Source organism: Lolium rigidum, chromosome 3 (genome assembly GCF_022539505.1).
Source record: "Lolium rigidum isolate FL_2022 chromosome 3, APGP_CSIRO_Lrig_0.1, whole genome shotgun sequence".
NCBI classification, from domain to species: Eukaryota; Viridiplantae; Streptophyta; class Magnoliopsida; order Poales; family Poaceae; genus Lolium; species Lolium rigidum.
Genome location: NC_061510.1, coordinates 140185339 through 140212972, shown reverse-complemented (window position 1 = coordinate 140212972; position 27634 = coordinate 140185339). Strand labels below are relative to the sequence as shown.

The following is a 27634-nucleotide window of genomic DNA, read 5'->3' as shown; positions in this document are numbered from 1 at the left end:
GCACTCGTCACGTAGCACCAAAGATCGTGCAAAAACACGGAGTGAATTGCAACGATGATGGAACGGAGAGTGAACAAAGATCATGCATGATAATATGGGCTCGAAAAAAAGAGGTAGCCTCAGTTACATTGGACACACTTATATCCAGGATTTGAGTCAGTAAACCAAAGATCATGCACAACAAATTTGTACACACCAATTGTTTACTGACCAAACCCTAAATCAATTTGTGCCCAAATATTCATCATCATCGGCACAAATCTTAAACAAAAGCAAATCACAAACACTAATAACGCAAGATCTAACACAAAAGGACTGAACTAGGAACAGACGAACCCTAATAACGTAAGATCTAACACAAATGGATTGAACTAGGAACAGACGAACCCTAATAATGCTAGATCTAACACAAAAGGATTGAAATGGGATAAGAACAAGGGAGCAAAGGGTTACCTCCGGCTCGTCATCGACGATGCTGGTGTCGTAGGGGTTCTCCGGCACGACGTACGACACTGGTTCATATGGGTTCCAAGCGACAGGGGCCTGGACGGTGGCGCCGGCGGCTGATGCGCCGGCTGCTACATTGGAAGCAGCGACAGGGATGCGCCGGCGGCTGATGCGCCGACAATGGGCATCTCATTCTTCTCCATCGCCGGAGGTTTTCTTCGGGGGTTTTTCTTCGGTTGTGGAGAAGATGATGGGACAGGAGAGGCGGTTGCAGTGAGAACGTGCGTCGAGGGAGAGAAAAAGGGCTCTATAAAGACGAAGGTGGCGTGTACCGCAACACGCGTCCGCTATGCACGGCTGCGGCGTGCACCACGACACGAGTCTAACCCCGGGACGTTTGGTGTACTCAGTTATAACCTCGGGCCTTATACATAAATTTTATATGTACTCAGTTTTCCCCTCGAGTACTTAGACTGGCAAGTGCAATATACTCAGTTTTACCCTCAAGTAGCTGGTCAACACAGAGTCAACAAATGATATTAATATATATAATTGAGTCATTTCATGCGCAAAAAAATCCAAAAAAAATAAAAACATAGTGACACCTACTCATGGAGTCTTCCTACGCAACCTGCCACCTAGAAAACCTTAACAAACATATACAAATCAAGTTTTACCACAAATTGCCACTTCTGAGAATCACTAGTGTAGCTATGAAGATGCATGGTTTTCCACTCAAACCCCTTTGCAAAACATCTTCCCCAAAAACATAGTTTGTCTAAATGATGCCATAATTGTCACACTCATGTATATTTGAATTGCAAATAATTTGATGTAGCCCAATATGAATTATATTGTGCAAAATGTGCATTTTTCATTTTGTAATTCTTTTGTTTGAATCCCTTAGTCTATTTACTATTTATGTGCCCTTGGATTCTTAGTACTACTCAGTTTTGCCCTCAAGTTCTGTCACAAATGCTCTCAGAAGCCCAAACTTATCCTGATTGGTTGAGCCGTTGTCACACGGATCGACTCCACGAACCGTTGATCAACTGATCTAACGGGCAGTATACCCCTCTCCGTCTCTTCGTGGCCACCCCTGTCTCTCTCTCTCTCTCTCTCTCTCTCTCTCTTCATGGCCACCCCTCTCTCTCTCTCTATCGGTGGAGAGTGCCACCCCTCTATTTATGTGCAATAACGAGTTTGCCACGTAATATAGTTTGCGGATTTCGGTGAATGCATTTTTTGTCACCCCTCTAACAATTATCAACTATCTTTAGCTTTCATTTTTTTTAGGGGAATATAGTTTGGGATATAGTTTTGGTAATTTGAAACGGCCCAAAAGTGGTATAATTTTGGTATAAACATGAGGCATACATATTTGCGGATTTCGGTGAATGCATTATTGTCACCCCTCTAACAATTATCAACTATCTTTAGCTTTCATTTTCTTTTAGGGAATATAGTTTGGGATATAGTTTTGGTAATTTGAAATGGCCCAAAAGTGGTATAATTTTGGTATAAACATGAGGCATACATATTTGCGGATTTCGGTGAATGCATTATTGTCACCCCTCTAACAATTATCAACTATCTTTAGCTTTCATTTTCTTTTAGGGAATATAGTTTGGGATATAGTTTTGGTAATTTGAAACGGCCCAAAAGTGGTATAATTTTGGTATAAACATGAGGCATACATATTTGCGGATTGCGGTGAATGCATTATTGTCACCCCTCTAACAATTATCAACTATCTTTAGCTTTCCTTTTCTTTTAGGGGATATAGTTTTGGCATATTTGGGGGATTTCGGTGAATGGAATATTTGTCACCCCTCTAACAAATATCAACTTTCTTTAGCATTCCAATATAGTTGGTAATTTCGGTGAATGCACACACTAACTATGAAAACCACTACAAGTACATGCAATTGAATAATGGACTTGTAACAAGGTATCCCTTGTAACAACTTCTAGCGCCTGGTGAGCAATGATAAGAATCCGATCGCAATTATACAACAGAAAAAATAACCAGCCATCAGATTAGCTTGCTTCTTCAACTCGATCAGCTGCCTTAACTGCTTGTTCATCTTCTTCAGTTCTCCCTTCACTTCCACCAGTCCTGCATTGGGAGCATTAGGCATAATCGGAACGGCTCCTCTCTCCGCCGCAATCTCTACAGCAAGTCCCCCCTCCCAAATTGCGCTCCCCAATAGCGCCAATTGATTCCTGCAATTGAACCCTTTGAACGTACACATCGATCCACTCAAAATGCCTGCATTTCTTCAGGATCTGAAAACAATAACGTGAACCCTAAATCCCAAATTCAAGGGAATAACAAGAAAATCGAGAGAAAACATTGAAATTGGAGCGAGACCTAACCTTATCCCCCTCTCTATATGGCAAGCTCTCGCATGCAAGGAACTCACGTCCACGGTTGCCGTTGTCGTCCGTCTTACAGATCGACCGCTTCAGAGGCTCCTGGCGTGGGCGATCGGGGCATCTTGTCAAAGGCACGGGTCCATACCGCGGCCATGAAGAACGGGAGGTCGAAGAGAAACTAGACATCACCCGCCTGCCGGAGAAGGGCTGCCGCTGGCGGAGAAGAAGAACAATGGGGCGCGGGGAAAGAAAGGGGAAGCAATGGCACGGGCACGGGCGCGGGGAAAGAAAGGGGAAGCAATGGCACGGGCACGGGGCTCGCTCGGGCTCCCATTTTGCAACGGTCACCTGGGTAAGCTGTGGGTCCGACGCGCTAACATGGACAAGTTGTGGGTCCCACGATGATCTGGATAAGTGGAGACGTGTCCACTGCGGGGCACCAATAGCGGCCCCACTTGCCAGCACCAACCAACGTCAACTAAACGGGAATCCTCCGTCCGAGCTCCTTCAGCGGGTTTCAGACAAGGGATTGGGGAAAACTGAGGAAAAACTAAGGAGCTGGGGAAAACTGAGTACAACTAAGGACCCGAGGGCATGGAAATAGAAAACCCTAATAGTTATTTGTTCATCTGGTTCTATAGTTTTCTTTTTTTACTTTTGTTAACCACACTAGTTATAATAGAATGTTCCTTTCCCTTGGCAGGGAAAGGTACTTTCTCACTATAAGGTTCAGGCAAAACACGATCAGCAGTACAAACTTCAATATTTCTAGCAGTAACACAATTAACAATATCTTTATAAGGTTCATGGTACTTGTTCCACTCCTTTTTGGGAACATCAAGATAAGAGGCAAAAGCCTTAAAACAATTTCCAAGAACTTGAGAATCAAGACCATATACAACACTAGTATTATGAAAGTCATCATTTTGCATAAAAGATTCAATGCATTCAAAATCATAATTAATACCTAACTTTCTTCCTTTACCATTCCCCCATCCTTCAGTATTTTAATGAATGCAGTCGAGAAGATCCCATTTAGCTTCTTCTTTCATACATGTAAATGATCCAGAACAAGAAGCATCCAATAAATTCTTATCACAAAGAGAAAGCCTCGCAAAGAAATTATTAATAACAATATTATCTGGGGATCTCATGAATGGGGCATTTGAGCATTAGTGACTTCAATCTCCCCCACGCTTGGGCAATAATCTCTCCATCTTGAGGCCAGTAATTATATATTTGATTCCGATGTTTATGAATCTCACTTGGAGGATAGAATTTAGAATAAAAGAGAGGTAAAATTTCCTCCCATCCAATAGATCAGCCATTCCTCAGCATCTTACACCATTCCGCAGCTCTTCCCTTAAGTGATAAAGAGAATAACTTCCTCTTAACTTGGTCCATAGATATACCTTCACACTTGAACAAGTCGCATAATTCATGTATAAAGATTAAGTACAGTTCCATCTCCAAAATAGCAGTTATTCATAACACGTTCAACAATTTTCATAGGTATTTTAGAAGGATCCAATTGAGCACGCGGTGGTTCGTCTACTACCGTAACAATGGTAGTATTAATCCCAAATAGGAATCAAATGGAGATGCCTCCATAACGAAATAAAGCAGTAGCAGATAGAAATAAAAATAGCACTTACAGTAAAAGTTACCTTTACTAATTCTACTCTTCAATAGCGCTTCACTCCCCGGCAACGGCGCCAGCAAATAGTCTTGATGACCCACAAGTATAGGGGGTGTATCGTAGTACTTTCGATAAATAAGAGTGTCGAACCCAACGAGGAGCAGAAGGTGTTGACGAGCAGTTTTTATCAAGGATTCATTGTAAACACTAGCAAACATGTTTGCAGGGGTATTTGGTATTGCAGGTAAATAAAGTACAAGTAAATAAAATGCAGTAATAATAATTGCAGCGAGTGGACCGATCCTTTTTATAGCAAAGGACAAGCCGGTTATTTTACTTATGATGACCAAACGTTCCCGAGGACACACGAGAATTTCGTCAAGTGCTTTCGCTTCACATAGCTGAATAATCTTCGATGGTTTGGTAAGTGTTGTGTGGGTGAACCTATGCTAATGCAATACCCCGTACTTGGACTAATGCATACTTGTGAATATACTTCTTGCAAGCATCCGCAACTTACAAGAAAGTAATTAAGATAAATCTAACCACAACCTTAAACTTTGAAATCCTACACTCCCTCGTGCACCGGTTTCCCAACGGGGGTTTGGGTTTCTGTCGCTCCCGCAACCCCACAATTAGTAGCCAAATACACGATGCATTCCCTAGGCCCATAAAGGTGAAGTATCATGTAGTCGACGTTCACATGACACCACTAGAAGAATAGCACCACAACTTAAATATCAAATCATTGCATATTACTCAACATAGTTCCACTACTAACATCATGACTTCTACCATGTCCTCAAGAACTAAACGAACTACTCATGAGACATCATATGGATCATAATTAGAGGTGATATAATGATGAATAACAATCTGGACATAAACCTTCATTCAATGGTTGCACTCAATAGCATCAACTACAAGGAGTAATCAACACTGGGAAAGTTTCCCCTATGAACTAGACAAGTATAAAACCCAATATGTTACAATGGGACGGCGTGGAGACGGCGGTGATGATGGTATTGGTGGTGGAGATGATGGTGATGATGATCCCGATGAAGTCCAGCTCGATGGCGGTGGTGATGGCGACGATTTCCCTCTTTCGGGAAGGAATTTCCCCCGGCAGAATTCTGCCTGCAGGAGAGCTTTTCTCTCTCTAGTTCTCCGCCCGGTAGCGACGGCGGAATATTTCTCTGGTCGCTCCCCCGATCTTAGGTTTCTCGGGGGGTTGAAATACGAGAGGGGGCAACATCAGACGTGGGCCAAGGTGCCCAGACCATGCCTAGGCGCGACCAAGGCCTAGCTCGCGCCTAGGGGTGGTCTGGCCCCCTTAGGGCCCATCTCTGCCTCCCCTTATGGTTTTCTCCGTCATCTCGCAAAATAGGATTTTCTGTATATTTTCTGGGAATTCTCGTTCTTCAGAAATATGGTGTCTTGATGGTCCTTTTTCCAGCACAATCCTGGCTCCGGCGGTTAATTCTCCAATAATCATCAAACATGGAAAAATAGATGGAAAAACATAAATATGAAATATATCGATGAATAATAGTAAATTATGACATAGAATAGTGATGCAAATTCGACGTATCAGCCACCCTCGTCCTACGCTCCACTAATGCAAAATGGATATTTCTCTGCGCGAGCGCGAATGAGGAGGGAGATGTCGCGAGCTCGGGCGTGCAGAGACGAAAAGTGGGGCGGTAAGGATTCCATCACTTCCCACCGAGCGACATCCCCTAATTCGACCCCAACTCTCACCGCCCGGGTCAAATCCTCCTTTCCTCCTCGTCGATTCGAGCTCCACCTCCGGTCCCCAAAGCAGGTAAGCACAGCGCACACATCTCCTGTCGGCGACGCTGTCGGCGTGGGCGCTTGGGCTTCATCCTCTTCTTCGATGATCTCTCCTTCCACTTCGGCGATGACGGTAATCAACCGCATCTCCAACTTCGTCGGTTAGGGTTAGATATAGGGTTTCTATTGTGCCCAAATGTACCGAATCATCCTGATTTATGTCTGCCGTATGCTTGATCTTAGGTAGATTCTCTTCTTGTGCACTACAATTGTGGTTTCTCAAATTCGGTAGTACATATTAGGTTCACTGCTAGTGTACGATATGATCTATGCACATGTTCATCTGTGATATGCAGTTATTTTTGTATGACTCCTTTTGTGACAACTTTATCTAGGCTCTGGTTTGCGTGGGGGATTCGCAGATCTCGTCGTAGGTGATGGATTCATAGCCCATTGCTGAGTCCCAGGTGTCAACGATTGACGTGCCGGTCGAATACGGACCAGCGGCTTGCCTTGCGGCTCAGGTGGCGGATGGCAAGGATGGCTACCACAAGGAAGATGAAGACCAAGAACCGCAGTGATGCGGAGAAGGACATGAGGGCTGCACAGAAGGGCACAATGAAATGGTCCCCTTCATGTCCAGCTTCGTCCTCGTGAAGATGTGCTCACTGATCAAGAGCGGCGTCTGAACTGACAAAGGCTTCAAGGAAGTCCACCTGACTGTTGTAGCCAAGGCCCTCATGGAGCACTATGGTGTTGATGTTAGCTCCACACACGTGCACAATCACTTGATGAAGTGGAGGGTGCGATGGCTCATGGTTAGCAGGCCCCGCGATCTTAGCGGTGCTCAATGCTGTGAGGAGACCAAATCCATCCTCATTGAGGCTAAACACTACTATGGGAACGTCTCGAATACTATCTTCTTCAATAACTTCGATCATCGCTAACCTGTACAACTAACTACTGTTCTAAAAATCGTCCGAGATGTCGATTTATCGGCCGATTTATCATGAATCGGGTGGTAATCGATAAGATTTTGGCATATCGGCCAGTTTATCGCTCCACCGATATTTCGGCCGATTTTCTGTATGAGAGCCAATATTTCGTCCGATTTTCGCTCTCATGGCCGATATTTCAGCTGATTGTTAGAGAAATTTCAATGACATTTGGTATGACAGTCGATATTTTCATCCTATGGTTTTGTAGAATTGTGCATTAGCTCAAATTTTCCATTATTATTGATTCAAATGCAAGGAATCAAGGTAGTACTTATGTGCAATGCTTAAATATTATTTTTTGCATAGCATATTATAGAAAATTCGTGTCAAAAAGTAGGATTTACAAAAAAAATAAGTCAACAAATGGCTGATCGATAAAATCGATTAATCGGCCGATAAGCGATTAATCTTCTTTTTAAGGCCAACCGATAAGTTAAGATTAACGATTTCTTGAACATTGCAACTAACTGACTCTATTCCAATGGTAGGATCACCCCAGGGATGCCGAGTTCCCGAACACGCCTATTTTCAACTACGATGAGATGCATACAATCTTTTCGTTTAGCCTCAGCGCCATGGGGTAAAGTGAGCCTCTAGGCACGCCTCTAGCTGAGGATTATGACACACAAGAGTCTGACATGGTGATCCCAAATTCCCCACCCCACCCCCGCGCTGAGAAGCCTGCTGACACCCCTGAAAATGTGCATGCACGTAAGAGGAAGAGGGGTGCCTTCACCGACGATGAGCTGTCGGCCTTCACCAACATGAATGTCGTTGTGAAGGACGTCGCACAGGCCATCCGGGATAACAAGCCGACGGACATGCACACTGACTTGTACACCGCAATCATGGACATTGTTGGCTTCACCGAGGAGTCTTGCATGGCGGCGTTGAGCCACCTCGCCGACCACAAGGCCCAGGGTACGAGCTTCGTTGGCATGAATCTGGGACACCATATCTTCTGGATCGAGAACTATCTTGGCAAATACTACGGTAACTTGTAGTACTACCCTTGTGGCCGTGAGTGTGGGGAGGCATGCGTGGACTAGATGATGATGATGTACATTTTGGTTTAGCTAGGGCTTGAAATTTTTGTAAGGGTTGTAACAACAATGAGGTGGTATATACTAACCCCTCATGTGATGTTAAACTTGTAGTGTTAGGATGACACCCTGTTTTGTTGTGGTGGTAGGATTACACCATATGAGTGTAGGATGAACTTTTCCAATGATCATGCATGCTCCTGCTAGTTTATGATGTGATGTAAACATTGTATTCCATGTTATTATTTGTTCTTGTTCTGCTATGGTAGTGGTATGCGGTGTTCCAAAGAAGTAATCCATGTATCTACACCTCATGTAGGATCTGCCAAGAACAAGTGAATGGCTACTCAAACAACAGATACAAAGGTTGTGGAACATTGGATGAGGTACAATCAGAGTACCAAAACTTCTTGGATGATTATGACATGACTATTTAGGGCATTGAACAACCATTGCCGTTAGCACAAGGAGAACCCGAGCTAATGGAAGTTCATGCAATGCCTTTAGGACAAACAAAACTGGAGGTACGTGCAAGTAGGGTGAAAGTTCGTCATCGTCCTCTGATCTTCGTGATCGTTAGACTCTTGTGGTTCTAAATGTAGTATGATCGGATGTAACATGAAATAACATCGGTAATTTCATCTTATTTGAATGATGGTAAAAGTATGAGAAGACGATGCGTGAAACCAAACAATTAAAGGGTGTATGAGTGAAGCCATAATAGCCTCCGCGCAACCAACCAAAGGAAGTGAGATTTGTTGCCCAACCAATACATAAAACCATTTCGCAAACAACAAAACAACATGCCACTTCTAGCCCATGACTCGTTTGCAACATACAACCCCTCTTAGGCCTTCCACAATGTGGTCGATGCCCATAGTATGAAAAGGAAGCCACGTATGCAGCGATGCTCTGAAATTTTTTTGTGGCACCGGCCTCACAACGTAGGGATCCGATCTGATGAAAAGTAATGGGACCAGTACCATAAACAAGTACGCATGCTGCTGTGTAGTTGGAAAGAGAAAGGAGATATTTGCTCTTGATAGTTGATGGATAGTATATTTTATTGGCTGAAAGAACTGGGCATCAATGCCTCTACTTGCTTCGATGCCTGGAATTTTTGGTTTGGGAACCGGCTCCACAGCGTGAGGGCACCGATGATTGAAGCCTAAACTGGTTTGGGCACCGAAAAATCACAACGCTGTGGAAGGCCTTAAAACCTTCCTCACTGAGCTCTAATCGGGACCAAATTACAGAGGCGTCCTTAGAGCACTTCGAGCGCGCCTCGGCGGACCGGGGATGGCCTAGGCTCTCCGCCTCTTCGGATGAATTAAGGACATTTTCTCAGGAAAAACGAGTAACCGTAGTAACGGCTAAACCCGTTCAGATGAAAAAAAAATGCCGAAGACCTCGTCTGGGAGACAGCTGGAGGTGCTTTCTTGTCACTCGAGTTCACGCAACAAAGTGGTGAACTAGACTACGACCGTGTCCTTGCAGTAAAAGCGGATGTCATAGGAAGGGCATACACGCGTGAAAAAAAATAACCACCACCGACAGGTGGGCCCACAGAACAGAGAGATGGAGCGGCAGCGGCCACGAGGTCCTACTCGTCAGCCACTAGTGATCGGTCGATGCCCTACCGTCTCTCTTCCTAGTTGAAGGGGATACCAAGCGGGCAAGCGGCGGCGGCGGCGGCGGCGCGATCGCAAGAGCTCCGATTTCAGAGGGCGGCGGTCCGTCGGGATCCAACAAAGGAGATGAGTTCGTCCTCGGAGAAATCCATACACAAAAGGGCCATGGAGGCCGATCCGACAAGCGGAGACGAGCAAGTCCAGCCGAAGAAGAGGAATCCGCGGAGGGAGGAGGCGCCCGCACCGCCCCCCGTGCCCGCTGCCGGGCCACCTTTCTCCATTCGTCGCCTCGAGGCCATGATGAAAGCCAAGATTGAAAGAGACAGACTCGCTCCGAAGTTAGGTCTGATTCCTCCCCTTCCCCATCCTCCACAAGCAGCCCCCCATTTAGCTATCTGGTATCTAGCACGTGTGCCTCAAATTGTTCCTGGTTTGTTTGTTTGATTGATGCATATTCCAAACGTTTTAGTTAACTGTTTCTGGTTTTGCAACTCAGTCAGCTATTGCATTCATGACCAGTATATAATCACGTTTCAATTATATTTTTCTAATGGTATGAGTGTGTGATTGATGTGTATTTATCTCCTTGTAGCTGCCCCGGAAATTCCTACGCTCCAGGGCTTTAAACCTCCAACGTATTTTCACACTCGAGCGCTTCTCCATGTCCGCGATGCTGGAACCAAGGGGGTGCTCACTGCAGCTAAGTATCTTCTTGGGATTTCATTCTCCGTGGGTATGTAGCACATATGTTTTGCACTGTCCCTCTCAGTTTTAGGATGATCAAATGCGTGGCTAGATTTACAGTGCTATACTAGCTCCGTCAGCAAATACATATGTTCAAACAAATTATCAAATGTATTTTAGATGAGTATTTCATTTTTGCTTGCCCCTTGAACAATTGTTAATAACTAAATTTACCGCGGCATTAGCGTTCAAATGTCATTTAAATAGAAAAATAAGCGCTTGGTCTCAAGAAAAGAAAAATTAAGACTTGCTAAATTTTTGGTAAGTCCTTTTCGATTTCCATCAATATCCTTTTGAGAAAAAATGCTGAGAATTATATCTAAACACTTATGGATCTTACATAAACCATATGTTCTCTACTTTTCTTCCTTGATGACCAGCCTCATCATGCTCATATTGCAATTCAGTTTTTCTGTTAGTGCCATAGCATTGCTGTAGATGCTCTTAACACATGCTCGTCTCAGTATAATTATTGTTCGTTGAAAAATGCTAAAACATCACGTGGCCAGATGTTCACACTATGTATGTATATACCCGTGAGTCCCATATATTACTGTTGTATTTTCTTTGGATCTCTGTTTATTTACTTGTGCAACTTCATCTCCATTTGTACTTGACTATTTGCAATCGTATAGAAGGTGCATGTCAAATCATCTAAAATATATTGCTTGAACATCTTTTTTTTCGTACTATATGTCTCGTATAAGTCTCTATTTCTATTGTGTATGTCTAGTTAATCCTAGACATTTTTTTTACCAGTTCAGTAATACAAAAAATTAATCAATCGTTGCGCAACTTGATGTATATTGTGCATGAATCTTGGTGGATGCAGGTGGCAAACCTCTAAAGCGGTGCTCTGGTTTTTGGATTGATTGGAATGAGGAGAGCAAAACCGGTATTGTTTTGACAACTGCCCATCTGATTCGCACAAAGAATTCTCCTGTCAACATCTGGTTAGGCGGAGAAGAGTATGCTTCCCATGCTAATGTGAGTCAATGTTTTGTCTATTAACTTGTATGCATGTACTTTCACTTTGCTTGGTTCCATCTTAAACTAACTTAGTTTGCTAAAACATCTTATATTAGTGAACATGGGAAGTAATAAACAGGACACATCAAATACGTTTGCTTTAAAAGTATTTTTTAATGTACACCTAGCCTGTTTGGCAGCCAATGCTCAAAATTTTGATATAATCCTTTCTCCCATGCTCTTAGATTACTGTTCATTTGCAAGACGGCACCAGTCCAGAGGGCCAGTTGCTCTACTACCAGCCACATTACGATCTTGCTTTTGTGAGGGTTAGAGTGGATGAACACGTTGAGTTACCATTTTTCCAAGAAGAAGTGAAACTTGCTCAAGAAGTCTTTCGGCTAGGAAGAGACAATATGTTAGATCTAAGGATAACATATGGTTGGGCTGAATATGAGAATCCAACCATTTATGAGCGGTATCACAACATGTACTTTAATTCTGCAGGTGGTGCAAAAGATGACAAGGAGGTAATATTTCTTATCATGTGATTGTATTAAATGCATTGCTTCCTATTCTGAGTTTGTTTGATATAATTTTGATGTTTTATACTTCAGTATGCTACTACTGCTATAATTTTTTGTTATTATGAACTCCCATATTTTGTGAATGTCAATTGTTGTAGTATGACAACGGAGGGCTAGTCATTGACTTGGATGGAAAAGTTCTGGGAATGTCCAACAATATTAAGAGCGGGACTTTTATACCGTCGTCTATTTTGCTCAAGTGTGTGGATTTATGGAAGAAATATGAGTGCGTTTTCTCTCTCATATGCAATTTAATAAATAGAAATTATGTTTGAACAAATAGCTGCAATAAATAATTTATGTAAGTAATGTTATGTTTGAGAAAATAGCTGCAATAGATAATTTTATTAGCAATAGTTCATGAGCAAAGCAAGAGTGGATCTTTGATGGGGTCAAGCTAGGTACGCTGAGTCCACAAAATGATCCGTGAGAAGAAATGATGATTGCTTTACCATTATGCTCCACCTGATTGTTTATAGCGACAGTGTGGAAAAAAGATTTAATGAAAATCTACATTTTGTTTTGTCTCAATTTCGATGGTTAAGTTTCCCGAACCCATCCTTTTTTGAGGGTTTGAACTTAACCTAGCTAGGCTATTATCCGTACAATGATTTTGTGATGCTCATCCTGTTTATATTGAAATATGCTGTTTTATTTTAACATCGATTTTTTTAATCTTTTCATCTATTTTTTCATGCCTCATCTCCTTTGGACCCTTTTGAACTCTATCCAACTTTAAATTATTGGTTACTATTGGGTTTTTTTTCAGCATGCTATAAAGAAGTTAAATTCCAGTAAAGACAGCTCATTTAAAAAGTTTTACTTGCTCATGTATACTTTGTTTGAAATATTCAAATGGTTATATGGTTAGGTATAAGTACATCCCCCGGCCCCACCTTGGGATGACGTTTGAGGCCATCAAGCTTCTTGAGCCTTCTCATGTTGAGAAGTTATGGCGTATGTATAACATTGATGATGGTCTTGTTGTTCAACAGGTATATATGATGCCTTCCTAAAGATGCTCAATTTCTCATACGGATAATGGTAAATAATTGTCATTTGAAACTTAGGTGTCAAAAGGATCTCATGCTGAAAAATTTGGAATCCAAAGAGGTGATATTATTGAATGCATCAATGGAAAATGTATTTCTACAACAATTGAGGTTGGTGTATTAGAGATTTGTTAGGTTTCAAATTAAGTGAAAATAAATTACATTTGTGTGATATTTGGTAGCTTCATGGTCTTGACCTTTATGTTTTTATTCTGCTATTATTAGTTGGAAAATGTGTTGGCGAGCATATGCAAGGACTCCTCAGACAATCTAAATGACCTTAATGTTGAAATTCATGTTTCTGTAAGTTCAACTACTTGTTCCTGCCATCCATTCTTGTATGGAAATATTATTAGCAAAATGTTAGTACTAAAAGATGTCTTATGCTGACTCCATAGGTTGGGGTGTTTCACACGCTAAAAAAGCACCGAACGACGGGAGAGTTGCCTGCAAGTGTATCTGATCTTGGAGAAGTTATTATGGACTGAGGTACACATTTCGACTTTTAACCTAGTACCATCAAATAGTTGTCTAAATATAAACTACCTGTAGTATGTTGACTTGGTAGCTTGTCGATATCCACATGGTAATAAGCATTCACTATTTGATGAAAGAGGTTGCTTGCATGGGTTTGTTTACAAAACACGCCAATACAAGGTCCCAGAAATAAATAAAAAACAGTGATGCAGTTCCATGCTATGGAGCTTCTAGATGCCCTGAAACTCTCTTTATCCTTGGTGATTCCAACCTCCTTGCAGACTTCTGATGCATTTTTCTACTTCTCTCCCTTGAGACCCCTCTTCCTTCTCAAGCAGCAAAGCATGAGTTGTAGGAGCACTGAGGTTTAAGACCAAAAGGTCGGAACTTGGTCAAGAATGGTAAACAAACTATTTGTTTTTTTCTTGAGAGAAGTAAAAGACATATCTAGCAAAGCATAATTCAGTTGTAGATAGCTCATTCTCTGGTGGAAGGGACATCAACTTTGTACCAAGTCTAAAGTGTAAAACATATGAAACTTTGTATGTTCCTATTCTCCAAGTTCAACACCTGTAAGTGTTTGGCAAGAAGGAGCAGATGAGTCTTGCATAGGTTAATATTATCTAACTTTGTATATAGTGCAATTAACATGATTTTTACTAGGCAACATAAAAAGAACAGGGTGAAACCGTAAACCTAGATATATCTTTAGGTTAATGTTCTGTCATCACAATAAATAAATTCTAAGATGCAGCTATTTGTTTAAGAGTGAAAGCATATACTTCCTCCGTTCATAAAAAGATGTCTTAGATTTATTCAGATTTGGATGCATCTATAGTTCTACATACATATAAATTTAGATAAATCTAAGACATCCTTTTATGGACAGAGGTAGTAGTATATTCTATTGGTCAGAGGACTTCCTTTCTACTGACTTTCAGTTTTTCCTTGGTATCCAAGAGATTCTCAAACTGAAGTGCAAATCACATCTTTAGCTGGTTGGCAAAGAATGCAGACTCATCCAACTTTCTCTTTGCAAATCAGCAACATGATACCACACTTGAATATGAAGGATGCAAATCCAAATTTTTACCCAAGAAGAAGGCACCAAGCAAGTAGTTGGTAGCAAAATTTGGATCTACATTTGCTTCCCAGATGCCCAAAGACAGGACCGCAAGACCTGAATTAAATTGTGCCCTCAAAGAAAGTTCAGGAAATAATCCAATCATTTCTTTAATTTCTAGATCTTGGTAATCACAAACAAAGCACACATAATGAGATTGAAACATCCTACATTACCGAATTTTGCTTCTACAAAGCCTACCTAACTCGCCTATCTCAGTCACTTCCCTTAATTGTGCTTTGTGCTTGTAGGTTTGTCGACCCTTAGGATGCTGGGCAATAACTTAGACTTGTGTGAAATTTCGCAAAGGATGTAAATGTTGCTTGCATGTGTACTTCTGTCAGTTTAGATGGATATAAAACATTCGCCCTTTCAGAGATGTTTTGCACGCAAAAGAAGGTCTCGCCATTTTCACTCATATTTTGTTGCTCTTTTCTGCAGGTCCTGTTATCTCTTGAACCGGTGTCGAAAAAGGAATGTCACTTGAGTGGATGCACCTTCTTTTCTTCTTCCGTTTTCACTTTGAACTACTGTACATTATTTGGTAATCTAAATTCTCTGGAACTTGTTTTGCACTATACTAGTACATCTTATTAAATTAGTGTGTGTACATTGGTCTCGAGAAGTGTCTTTGCATTATTTTGATATCTTTGGATCTTTGGCGTTTGTAAACCAGCGTGGTGCCTTGGCATCAGTATTAATTGCACGAAGACAATGTGGACGTGTTTAGAATTCTTATATGTATGCAGTATGCCAGCAGACATTTTTCTTCAATATATTTGTAACCAATTTTTTGAAGAATATTGTAAGAAGGGTTGCAAGCATACAAATGAAGTATTTTACAGCTCAAAATGCTTGTGACTTTTGAAAACTTAAAACCGTTCCGTGCTCTCTCATTTGATTATATTTCCGAACTAGCGTAGACAACCTTTGCATGTTCTAACAGACAACCAGAGGCTTCGGATATTATTCCTTTTTCATTTGCGAAAATACTCACGGATATTATGACCGCACACTGAATCCCGTATCAAACTCTCCTTGAAATTATGACATAACAGAGCCATCGCGAGGAAAATTTGACCGGCAAATCTAAGGGCGACTTCTTTTGGCTTATAGCTTATAGAGCTTGCTTTTAGGTCCCAAACTGGTGAAGCCCAAAAGAACTCTCTGGATTAAGATGAGCTTAATTTCAAAAATTTCACCGAGAAGCTAAATGGTAGGGCAATTCTAGAAACTGGGAAAGGAGTTTCTCGAGTTTCTGCCTAGGCCAACCAAATCGGTACCTCGACCTGCCCCTCCAGTTGATACCATATTACAGAAAAATGCCACTACCTAGCTGGTCAAATGGAAAACGGAAAAAGGGATACCAATTCACGCGCACACCCTCCCGTATCGACGAGAGAGTTCACAGCCTCCCATGCCCCCCGCCGCCGCTCAACCACCAACTACCGCGCCGGTGCCGCCGCTCCCGCCGCTCACAGCCTTGCCCGCCCTTCGCCGCTACCGGCCCGCGCCTCTCAACTACCGGCTACCGCGCCGGCTCCGCTACCTCCGCTCATAGCCTCGCCCGCCCCTCGCTGATACCGGCCCGCACCGCTCAACCACCGGCTCCTACCGCTCACAGCCTCCCCCTCCTCTCGCCGCCACCACAGCTCAACCACCAGCTACCACGCCACCGCCGCTCCCGCCGCTCACAGCCTCCCCCGCCCCTTGCTGCTACCAGCCCGCGCCTCTCGCATGCTCCCCCGACATACGCAGCCTCCCCGCGCCCCTCCCTGCTGGAGGTACTAGACCCGCCACCGCCGGTGTTAGCTCTTTAGGTCGATTACGACCACTCTGCTACCCGCGAGATCCGGAGTTCGAGTGCTAGCGCCCGCTACACACCAATATATCATCTATTGAATTGCTTCGAGGGCTTCTTACCCTCCAAGTCGCATTTTTTTAAATCATTTCTGGCCACGGTAGAAGCCCAAAAGAAGTCTCTGTCCAGTTTCAGTTTCTAGGAACTTCTTCCCCCAACAGTTTCTCCCCACCGTTTATCATAAGCCGACTTATGCATAAGCAGGAGCCCAAAAGAAGTCACCTAATACTCCCTCAATGCCATAATACAATGCTTCCACCATATCAAAATATAGTGTGCATTGGTTTCTGAGAAAATAAAATTTCACTAAATTTGATTAAGTATATGTATACGATAGTAAAATACACTTCATGATGAATCAAATGGTATTGATTTCATATTCTATATGTTAATGTTTTTTATACAAACTTAGTCTAAGTTTTGACTTTCAAAAAATCTTATAAGCACTATATTTTGGCATAGAGACATATATCCATAAAGGAATGCCGTAAGTTTATCTATATTTAGATGTATCTATATAGATAAATTTTCAACATTTTCTATGAACAGAGGGAATGCCAATGTGTTATTCTTCTTTTTTTGACATGGAAAATGTCATTCATCACGCAAGAAGTGACTAAGCAACGGCTCTTTGTTCTTTTAGGTACCATCTATTTTCATAAAAGGATTATAAGTGGACGAAGGGCTGGCATGGCGACAGGCATCCATCTCAGGGGATCATCAGCGGGGAGACTGGATGATCCCCAGGTTGAGGTGGACTCGGGGCCTGATCAAGGAATTGAAGAGGGCGGCCCGAGGAGGGAGCGGGAGTCGGGATGGGTGACAGCGGATGGCGTGGCGCAAATCCAGTCGTCCATGGCGGATTTAAGGTTAGCCGAGGGAGCTCCTATGTCTGAGGGCGGCGTGGCACACATCGAGGCTGAAAGGATCGTATGCCGCACCTAGAGGGGGGTGAATAGGTGCTGACCAATTTTTAGTTCTTTTTCAATTTAGGCTTGACACAAAGGTAAATTCTCTAGATATGCAACTATGTGAATTTACCTATATGACAATGTCAACAACTAAGCAATATATAGCTAGACAATATATAGGGGAGATAATAAGGATAGAGGTAACCGAGAGTGAAGCACGCGGAGACACAGAGATGATTCCCGTAGTTCCCTTCATTTGCAAGAAGGTACGTCTATGTTTGGAGGAGCGTGGTCGCTACGAAAGCCAGACCAACGCCAAAGGCTTCACTCAGGTACCCTGTGAGCAACGCCACAAAGGCCTAGCCCACTTCCACTAAGAGATTTCCTCGATGCGGAAACCGGACCTTTACAAGGTTCTTGGGGCACACATCCACAACCAAATTGGAGGCTCCCAATATCTGTAACAACAACACAACAACAACAAGAGCAAATCAACCACAAACAACTAGGGATTCCAAAAGAGGAACACTAGCAAATGGGCCCTCAAGCATATGATGGGGAAATGCAAATCGCTTTGGTGAAGATGTAGATCGGGGTCTTCTCCTTCAATTATCCAAAGATCAAGAGTTTTGGATGGTTGGAGGAGGAGATCTTGCGATTCTTGTGTTTCTTGAGGTGGCTCTAATGGTGGATGAACTTGGCAGTGTTTGAGCAGCTTTGGGAAGAGGAAGAAGGGGGGTATAAATACCCTCCCTCCAAAATCCAGTCGTTGGGGGAAAATGGGGGCGGATAATCCGGTCTAAGTGAGGGCCGGATTATCCGCCCCCTCCCCCCTTGGAAAATCCGGCCTTCCGAAAAAGTCCGGCCAAAAATCCGGCCTGAATCCAGGGGGTTACTGGGGAGCTCGCCATAAAGTCCTTAGCCGAATTTTGGGGGCCGGATATTTTTCCTGCATCCTTTTCTTATGTTTTTCACACAAAAACAACCACACACACATATATATATATATATATATATATATATATATATATATATTATCTGCACCATCTCAACATACATTAGTGTATCACATATATTGTCATCAAACATACAAAACTAAAACCGAGAGTTGTTCTTGTAATCTCCCTCTTTTTGGTGTTTGATGACAATATATGGATTTGCAATACAATTACTAGAATGAACTGACATGTTGGTAAAAGATAGAAGCACTCCCCCTACATGTGTGCATATAAGTAATTTGCATTTGAATACAAATGCACAATCATATATGTGCGAGGTGCCTCAACACAAGAGATATACAACATGAGCTTAAACAAAAGACATAGTCATATATAGTTGAGACAAGGTGATAGAGATCATACCCATATGGAGATATATAATACCGGATAATTTTAAATAACCATATCATAAACCTTGGTCTCAACATATAGAATTCCGAAATCCTTAACACAATGTCTTACAACCACACATAGAACATAGTTTTAAACGATGAAACCAAGCCAAAAAGTTCAAACGAATGATATAAAAGAGGACACAAGCAATAAAGGAATGGTAAACGCATATGCTTGTGCCCTATCCATGCAAATCCCGTAGGAGACCTAAATAGAACACTTCTCCCCCTTTGGCATCGAAACGCCAAAAAAGGGAAAAGCGCGATGCTACTCGTCCCGTGGAGATCATTCGGAGCCCGACTCAGAGTCATACTCGTCAGCACTGTCAGTAGCTGGTGGAGATTCGTGAGTGATGTTGCTCCTCTGAAGACTCTGCTCGAGGTCAGACCACTGAACCTGAGAAGTGTGCCATCCACTGTAGTCGGGGTGAACGGGAGGCTGAGGAGGAGGCCCTTGCTCACCACTGAGCTTGTGTAGAATGACCGCCTGAGTATGTTGTATCTCTGCGCGCTGACGGCTGGCCTCAAAGTTCTCCTTATGAATCTCAATGTTCATACACAGAACATTGCGCTGAAATCAGTTGAGCTTCTTCACTTGCTTCTGAATAAGGGGGTAGCAATAGGACGACCGGGTGCAAAGCCACTAGAGCAGGCATCTCCCATAAACGAGCCAGAAGCTAGGCAGCAGGGGCAGCTGTCTTCTTCTTGACATATGCCTTCTTGAACTTGTGATTCTCAAAGGGAAACTGACTCATATCTTCTGCCACCCAGTGCTATTGATGAGAAGCTGTATGTAGGGAGCATAAGGCATAGTCGTCCGGGAAACCATGGCATCATGAATCTCATGAAAGATATAGTCCATGACATCAAGTGTGAAGTCTGAGGTCTCATCACCATCCTGAGCACAATCAAAGGCGTGACGCATAAGGTCCACGAGAGCACCTCGGAGAGCATCATTGTTCCCGCCACTTGGAGCAATGGTGGCTCTGAAGAAACGAAGCAGCTGACCATAAATAGCAACTGCACCGGTCCGGTCATAGAGATCATATAGCACATCCTTATAAGTCTTTTGAGGGCCATGGAGATGGTGACCACCTTCAAAGGGATAGCCAAGAATCTCCGCAAACCTGTGGAAAGAGGCCTCACAGGGAGAAGAGCCAGACATCCACTGTATCGTGCGCTCATCGTCCTTCTTGAAAGCCAGAGTAGCATAGAATTGCTTGATCAAAGGAATACTGAAGTCACACTGGACCTTCATTAGCTTGTGCAATCCCATCCTCTCAGTAACCCAAATAGCATCCTCAAAATGATCATTCTGAGAGAGGAGCTCCACATCAATGGCTTGCATAGGCCTCACCTTCTTCATGGGTTCATAGATGTACTTGTAAATAAAGAGCTGCTCCATGCACCAGAAACGAGGATCATCAATGTCAATTTCCCGCTGGACATCCTCATACCAGTTCTTTTGTCTGAGTGCAGCATAAGAGATAATATCCATGTTCTTGTAATTCTCCCTTGTTGCCTTGCCTTTCCGCTTCAGAGTTGCGGACTTCGTTGGAGCGTTCTCACCCAACTCATCACTTGACCTTTGAGCCCGAGAGCGCCTCTGAGAACCACTACCTGTGATAGACAAAGATGGATAGCATGGAGAGGAGAAAGCTCATAAGTCATGTATTGATACAGTAGTGTACTATATATGCATACTAGGAGTCGATAAAGGTTTAGACACTGCAGATCGAGACAAACTGCACTAGCAACAACACTCCAGGCCAGATAATCCGGTGTCCCCGAGGGGCGGATTTTCCGGCCAGGCCGGATAATCCGGCCATCGCGGGGGCCGGATAATCCGGCCCTGCGAAATCGCAGAAAATTCGAGCAAAAACGTGTCTAGAACCAGATCGACCTCATACCATGAAAATGTAGTATACTACACATGATTTGGAACAACTAGACAACATCTCCACCAAGAAAATAGCACATATAAATCACAACACCTAGGGTTAGGGATTGTGAGTCATACCCTCATCCATTGGATGAACCGCTTGGAGGAGATGAAAGCTAGGAGGGAGGAGCACCCGATCCGGCCAAAAACTTCGAGAGGGGGCGGACGGGGCGGCTCCGGCGAGGAGGAGCAACTCTGGCGGATTTGGGAGGAGCAGAGAGGCGTGATACGTCCAAAACGTATCTATAATTTTTGATTGTTTCATGTTAATATTATGCCTTTGGCACTTGTTTTTGTATTAAGTTTATGATTTATTTGGACTAACCTATTAATAGTTGCAAAAGTGCACAATGTTCTTGTTTTACACTTTGATGTGTAGGAATTATCAAGAATACAAGAGGAAACCTTGTTGGAGTCGAATTGGAACTTTGCTGAAATCTGTCCTAGAACTGTTTTCGGAGATTGTCTGTTTAACCCTCGAAGACAACCTCCAACGGAGTTGGGCCTGAAGAGGAAGTTGTAGATAATTTTCTGCTGAACGTTCTGGAGTTAAAATTCGGCCAAATCGGAGTTCGGACGCGACCTGTAGGCCCGTTTTGGTGGAACCCTAAAGGGGGTGACGGAAATCCGAGAAGCTATATAAAGGGAGGAAACCTAACTCGTGGAGGACACCTCCACCCACGAATTTCAGCCACCAAAAGCCACGTTTTTGCCTCCCCCATGGATCCCTCTCCATGAGGGAGGGCTCCCTTGAATCCATGAAGGAGAGAGGCTAATGGGCGGTGCTCCCCAACCTTGCCGGCGGCGCCGCCGCCCTTCGCCACCGCACTGCCCTCTCCGACGTCTTCACCGCCATCTCCATCACCATCTCCTCCTTGTATTCAGTGGTTCATCCTCTCATAAACCTCTGTACCGTCCTATGTAAACATGGTGTTTGATGCTCTAATATTTATCCTATGATCTATGTCATGTTTATCTAGTATATTTGTCTTTTGATTGCTTTGTTGAATGTCTATGGTTCATTAGAGTTGTATGTTGATATGGTACTGTCCTTTGGTGTCCATTATACTTGTGCGCGCATGGATCAACACCATAGGGTTAGTAGTATGTGCAAAGGAAGGGGTAGTCCTGCCGGAGTGACGAAACACTGAGGGCTCAAACCGGTTAGTTGCATGTATGGGAGTAAGAGGACCATAAACTTAAGGCTATGGTTGGGGAAACCTTAATGCATTGTTAGTATTTACGGATGTTTGCTAACAATCCAATCATATAGTACTTGTAATCCCAAGTAGTGGAGCGCTTGTATATTTATCCTCTCCCACATTGAAAACTACATCAAAGACAATGAACTAAATGTCTTCACTAATTAATCTTGGACAAAGCCACCACAATTACCACCACTTTTCCACACTCATGGTACTGTTAGTATATGATTACTTAGTGTACTTTATTGTTGCAGCACTAACATTTACTTTCATGTATTTATTATCTTGCAAAGCTATCTCTCATACCCGTATTGCTACCGTAGTTTTATTTCCTAGATAATGCAAACGTTTAGTGCGCGTAGAGTTGTATCAGTGGTTGATAGAACTTGAGAGAATACTTATCCTACTTTTAGCTCCTCGTTGGGTTCGACACTCTTACTTATTGAAAAGGCTATACACGATCCCCTATACGTGTGGGACATCAAGGCGCGTGGGGGAACTGGTTGTGAGCAACCGTTCACCCCGCGGCCTCGACCTCTTGTACCCGCATCCTGCCCAGGCCAGATAATCCGGCCCCAACTTGGGGCGGATAATTCGGCCGGGCCGGATTTTCCGGTGTCCACTAGGGCAGGATTATCCGGTGTTCTGGAAACCTCCAGAACACTGGAAATCGAGCCTATCTTTGTTGGTTATTTGCACATGCCCATGTGTGATGCAATATAATATCACGCCACATATAGGATGCAAATTGATCAATAATATGAGACAACCAAGAAGACCCGACCGAAACCACTCAAACTCCAAGTTTTTACCAAAACATGACTTAAGAGCAAGATGGAAATGGTTTAAATATGAGTGTTGGCTTGGGTTTAGATAGCACAAACTGTTAATGGTACATGGTCACTCAAGTTTGCAAGATATGAGCAAATAAAAGCCAAACTAGAGTGATTTCCCATAACAACATGTAGATGTCAAATAAAATTCATTTAAGATCCAAATAACTCCAACTCTTCACAAAGAAGAGTGTGGTGGCCTAGGTCACCATGTATGAGTGTTATGGTATGGCACCACGAAGATATATCTTGGGCCCAAAACCAATACTCGTCATTGAAACTCACATATCAACACATGATATAAAGATAATGATTTCTTACTATCAGCATCATGTGGGGAGGGATAGCTCAATTAATTTAAACCGCACTCCCCCTATTTCCATGCCCACATCAAAACCAAATAAAGTTTTGAGAAGGAGGTGTGTTTGCAAGATGGTCAAGCTATACTCCTTGAATCAATGATATTTAGCTCATTCCTCAAATAGCAAAACCTTGCTTCATCAAGAGGCTTCGTGAATATATCGGCAAGTTGATCTTTGGTTGGAACATAGCATAGCTAAATATCACCACGGGCAACATGATCCCTAATAAAATGATTCCAGATCTCAATATGCTTCGTTCTTGAATGTTGCACCGGATTATAAGCAATCTTGATGGCACTTTCATTGTCACATAAAAGAGGCACTTTGTCACAAGTGACACCGTATTCCTTTAACGTTTGCCTCATCCATAACAATTGAGTGCATCCACTTGCGGCGGTAACATATTCGGCTTCGGCGGTGGAGAAAGATATACAATTTTTCTTCGTAGAAGACCAACACACCAAGGACCTACCAAGGAATTGGTAAGCCCCGGAGGTTGATTTCCTATCATCCTTGTCTCCCGCCCAATCCGCATCGGTGTATCCGTTGAGATAGAAACTTGAGCCTTTAGGATACCAAAGACCATATCTAGGGGTATCAACCAAATATCAAAAGATTCTTTTGAGAGACATCATGTGGCTCTCCTTAGGAGAAGCTTGATACCTTGCACACACACCAACACTCGACACTATGTCCGGTCTAGATGCACAAAGGTAAAGCAAGAATCCAATCATGGAGCGATATACCTTTTGATCCACCTCTTTACCAATGGGATCAAGTGCAAGATGACATTTGGTAACCATTGGAGTGGCTACACCCTTCATTTCCGTCATCTTGAACCTCTTGAGCATATCTTGGAGATATTTTGCTTGATTGATGAAAGTCCCTTCTCTCAATTGCTTGACGTCAAAACCAAGAAAGAACCTCATCTCTCCCATCATAGACATCTCAAACCTATCGGTCACAAACTTTGAAAATTCATCATTGAAAGCTTTGTTAGTAGAGCCAAAGATAATATCATCAACATATAATTGGCACACGATAAGCTCCTGATGCGTGCAGTTGACACACGTCCGTTGGGAACCCCAAGAGGAAGGTGTGATGCGTACAGTAGCAAGTTTTCCCTCAGAAAGAAACCAAGGTTTATCGAACCAGTAGGAGCCAAGAAGCACGTTGAAGGTTGATGGCGGCGGAGTGTAGTGCGGCGCAACACCGGGGATTCCGGCGCCAACGTGGAACCTGCACAACACAATCAAAGTACTTTGCCCCAACGTAACAGGTGAGGTTGTCAATCTCACCGGCTTGCTGTAAACAAAGGATTAAACGTATTGTGTGGAAGATGATGATTGTTTGCGAAGAACGAGTAAAGAACAATTGCGATAGATTGTATTTCGGATGTAAAGAATTGGACCGGGGTCCACAGTTCACTAGTGGTGTCTCTCCCATAAGATAAACAGATGTTGGGTGAACAAATTACGGTTGGGCAATTGACAAATAAAGAAGGCATAACAATGCACATACATATATCATGATGAGTACTATGAGATTTAATCGGGGCATTACGACAAAGTACATAGACCGCTATCCAGCATGCATCTATGCCTAAAAAGTCCACCTTCGAGTTATCATCCGAACCCCTCTAGTATTAAGTTGCAAACAACAGACAATTGCATTAAGTATGGTGCGTAATGTAATCAACACAAATATCCTTAGACAAAGCATCGATGTTTTATCCCTAGTGGCAACAACACATCCACAATCTTAGAACTTTCTGTCACTGTCCCAGATTTAATGGAGGCATGAACCCACTATCGAGCATAAATACTCCCTCATTGAGTCACAAGTATCAACTTGGCCAGAGCCTCTACTAGCAACGGAGAGCATGCAAGAACATAAATAACATATATGATAGATTGATAATCAACTTGACATAGTATTCAATATTCATCGGATCCCAACAAACACAACATGTAGCATTACAAATAGATGATCTTGATCATGATAGGCAGCTCACAAGATCTAACATGATAGCACAATGAGGAGAAGAAAACCATCTAGCTACTGCTATGGACCCATCCAGGGGTAGACTACTCACACATCGATCCGGAGGCGATCATGGCGATGAAGAGACCTCCGGGAGATGATTCCCCTCTCCGGCAGGGTGCCGGAGGCGATCTCCCCGAGATGGGATTGGCGGCGGCGGCGTCTCTGGAAGGTTTTCCGTATCGTGGCTCTCGATGCGGGGGTTTCGCGACGAAGGCTTTAAGTAGGCGGAAGGGCGAGTCAAGGGGCGTCACGGGGGACCCACACAACGGGGCCACGCGGCCGGGGCCGGGCCGCGCCGCCTGGCGTGTCGTCGCCCGTGGCCCCACTTCGTTTCCTCTTCGGACTTCGGAAGCTTCGTGTAAAAATAGAACCACTGGGCATTGATTTCGTCCAATTCGAGAATATTTCCTTACTAGGATTTACGAAACCAAAAACGTGAGAAAATAACAAGCGGCTCTTCGGCATCTCGTCAATAGGTTAGTGCCGGAAAATGCATAATAATGACATATATTGTGTATAAAACATGTGAGTATCATCAATAAAGTAGCATGGAACATAAGAAATTATAGATACGTTTGAGACGTATCAGCTCCCCATTGACTCTCTTAGTAAAAATAGTGGGATCGATTATCCCAACATCAAACCCACGGTCTATCAACAATTATTTAAGGTTCTCGTACCAAGCTCTAGGAGCTAGTTTGAGACCATAAAGTGCTTTATCAAGCTTAAAGACGTGGTTAGGAAAGTCGGGATCCTCAAACCCCGGGGGTTGCTTAACATAAATCTCTTCATGCAAAGGACCATTAAGAAAAACAGTTTTCACATCCATTTATTGTAACTTAAAATTATGATGTTGAAAGAACATGGAGCCCCCATGTGTGGTTTTGGTAATTGATAATAATCCCTATGGACTAACGGTTGCTTTGAGAATCTATCTTAGGTCGTGTCCATAGCCATGTGTTGGTCTCAAGGTTGCAAGATGGAGAATATGGAGTACAATGATGAAGACGGTGTCGAAGAGAGACGAAGACGGTGTTGAAGATGAAGACAGATGAAGACGGCGTAGAAGATGGATGAAGACGGTGGCGTGCATTGAAGATGGAGAAGATGGTGGCTTGTACAAGGTTGAAGAGGATGAAGACAGAGTTTGCCGACTCGAGAGTAACGCGCAAGGTTAAGGTTTGTGCTCAATAGGATAGTAGGTCGCATCATCGGAGAGAGCTCAAACCTTGCATGCATTGCATCATGTTTCTTGGTTGTTCTTGGTTTTTATCCATGAGATGTTTGAGAGCTTGAGTTCATTCTCATGACAAGCTCTAGCTCATCGTAAACGGATTCCGGATGCATCGCATGTTGCATGTGCGAGGGTGATGATTTTCCCGATATACCATATTGATAGGTTACACCTCTATGACCGTGATAAAATCATCACTCATTATTTTCCATGTTTCAACTTTTTTAGTGGTAGCTCTCGTCGTGCTCTTTCCGGCAAAATTGGTTTCATGTCATTCCGAATTTCCTAGCTCGAGTTATGGATTTTACAGTTGCTGCATATTTAAAAAGAAAAAGAAAAAGCTTTTTTGGGCTGGGCGGTACTATCGCTGGGAGTACCGGCCCAACTACCGCATCAGCCTTCCAGGCTTACTGGACTGAAAACGGTACCAGGCCGGTACCGGCCCGGTAGTACCGTAACCCAGTTACGGTACCAGGCCAGTACTACCGGCCGGCCCTTTGTATTTTTTCCCCCCGCAGCTCCTCCTTCCGCCCCTTGGGCCGCCACCATCTCTCCGGCCCGGCCAGGCTGGCCTGCCCCACTCGCCCGCAGCGCAGCCCACCCTTCGCGCCGCTTTGGGCCGCCTCCGCTTCAGCTCGGCCCAAGCTCTCCTCGCACGGCCTCGCTCGCTGCTGCCGCGTCGCTCGCTCGCCAGCGTGCCGCCAGCGCTCGCCTCGATCCCCGCGCCCGCGTTGACCGTCGCTCGATCCCGCGCGGGAGAGAATCTCCCGCCCACGCTATGCTGCTCGAGCACGCGCGCCCTGCCTCGCTGCGTTGCACGCTCCTGCTGCTGGCCCGACCGCTGCGCTGCCCCACGCTCTTGATCTGCTGCGCTGCTGCATGCACACGCTGGCTCTGCCCTGCCTGCTACTGCTTTTCTCTCTCTTTCTCTTTGGCATCTGCAATTTGCTCTGATTTTTAGCCACAA

The 27634-nt window shown here is 43.7% G+C and overlaps 1 protein-coding gene across 1 annotated transcript; it reads left to right on the top strand.

The window, feature by feature from the left end:
• Positions 1-11494: 11494 nt before the first annotated feature.
• Positions 11495-15502, top strand: LOC124695574 (the record flags this gene model as incomplete). The annotated part of the gene is made up of 8 exons (XM_047228401.1): positions 11495-11662; positions 11890-12174; positions 12330-12461; positions 13110-13226; positions 13302-13394; positions 13509-13586; positions 13682-13772; positions 15135-15502. Coding segments are annotated over 7 exons (963 nt in total), but the record flags the coding sequence as incomplete, so codon positions are not given.
• Positions 15503-27634: the final 12132 nt, after the last annotated feature.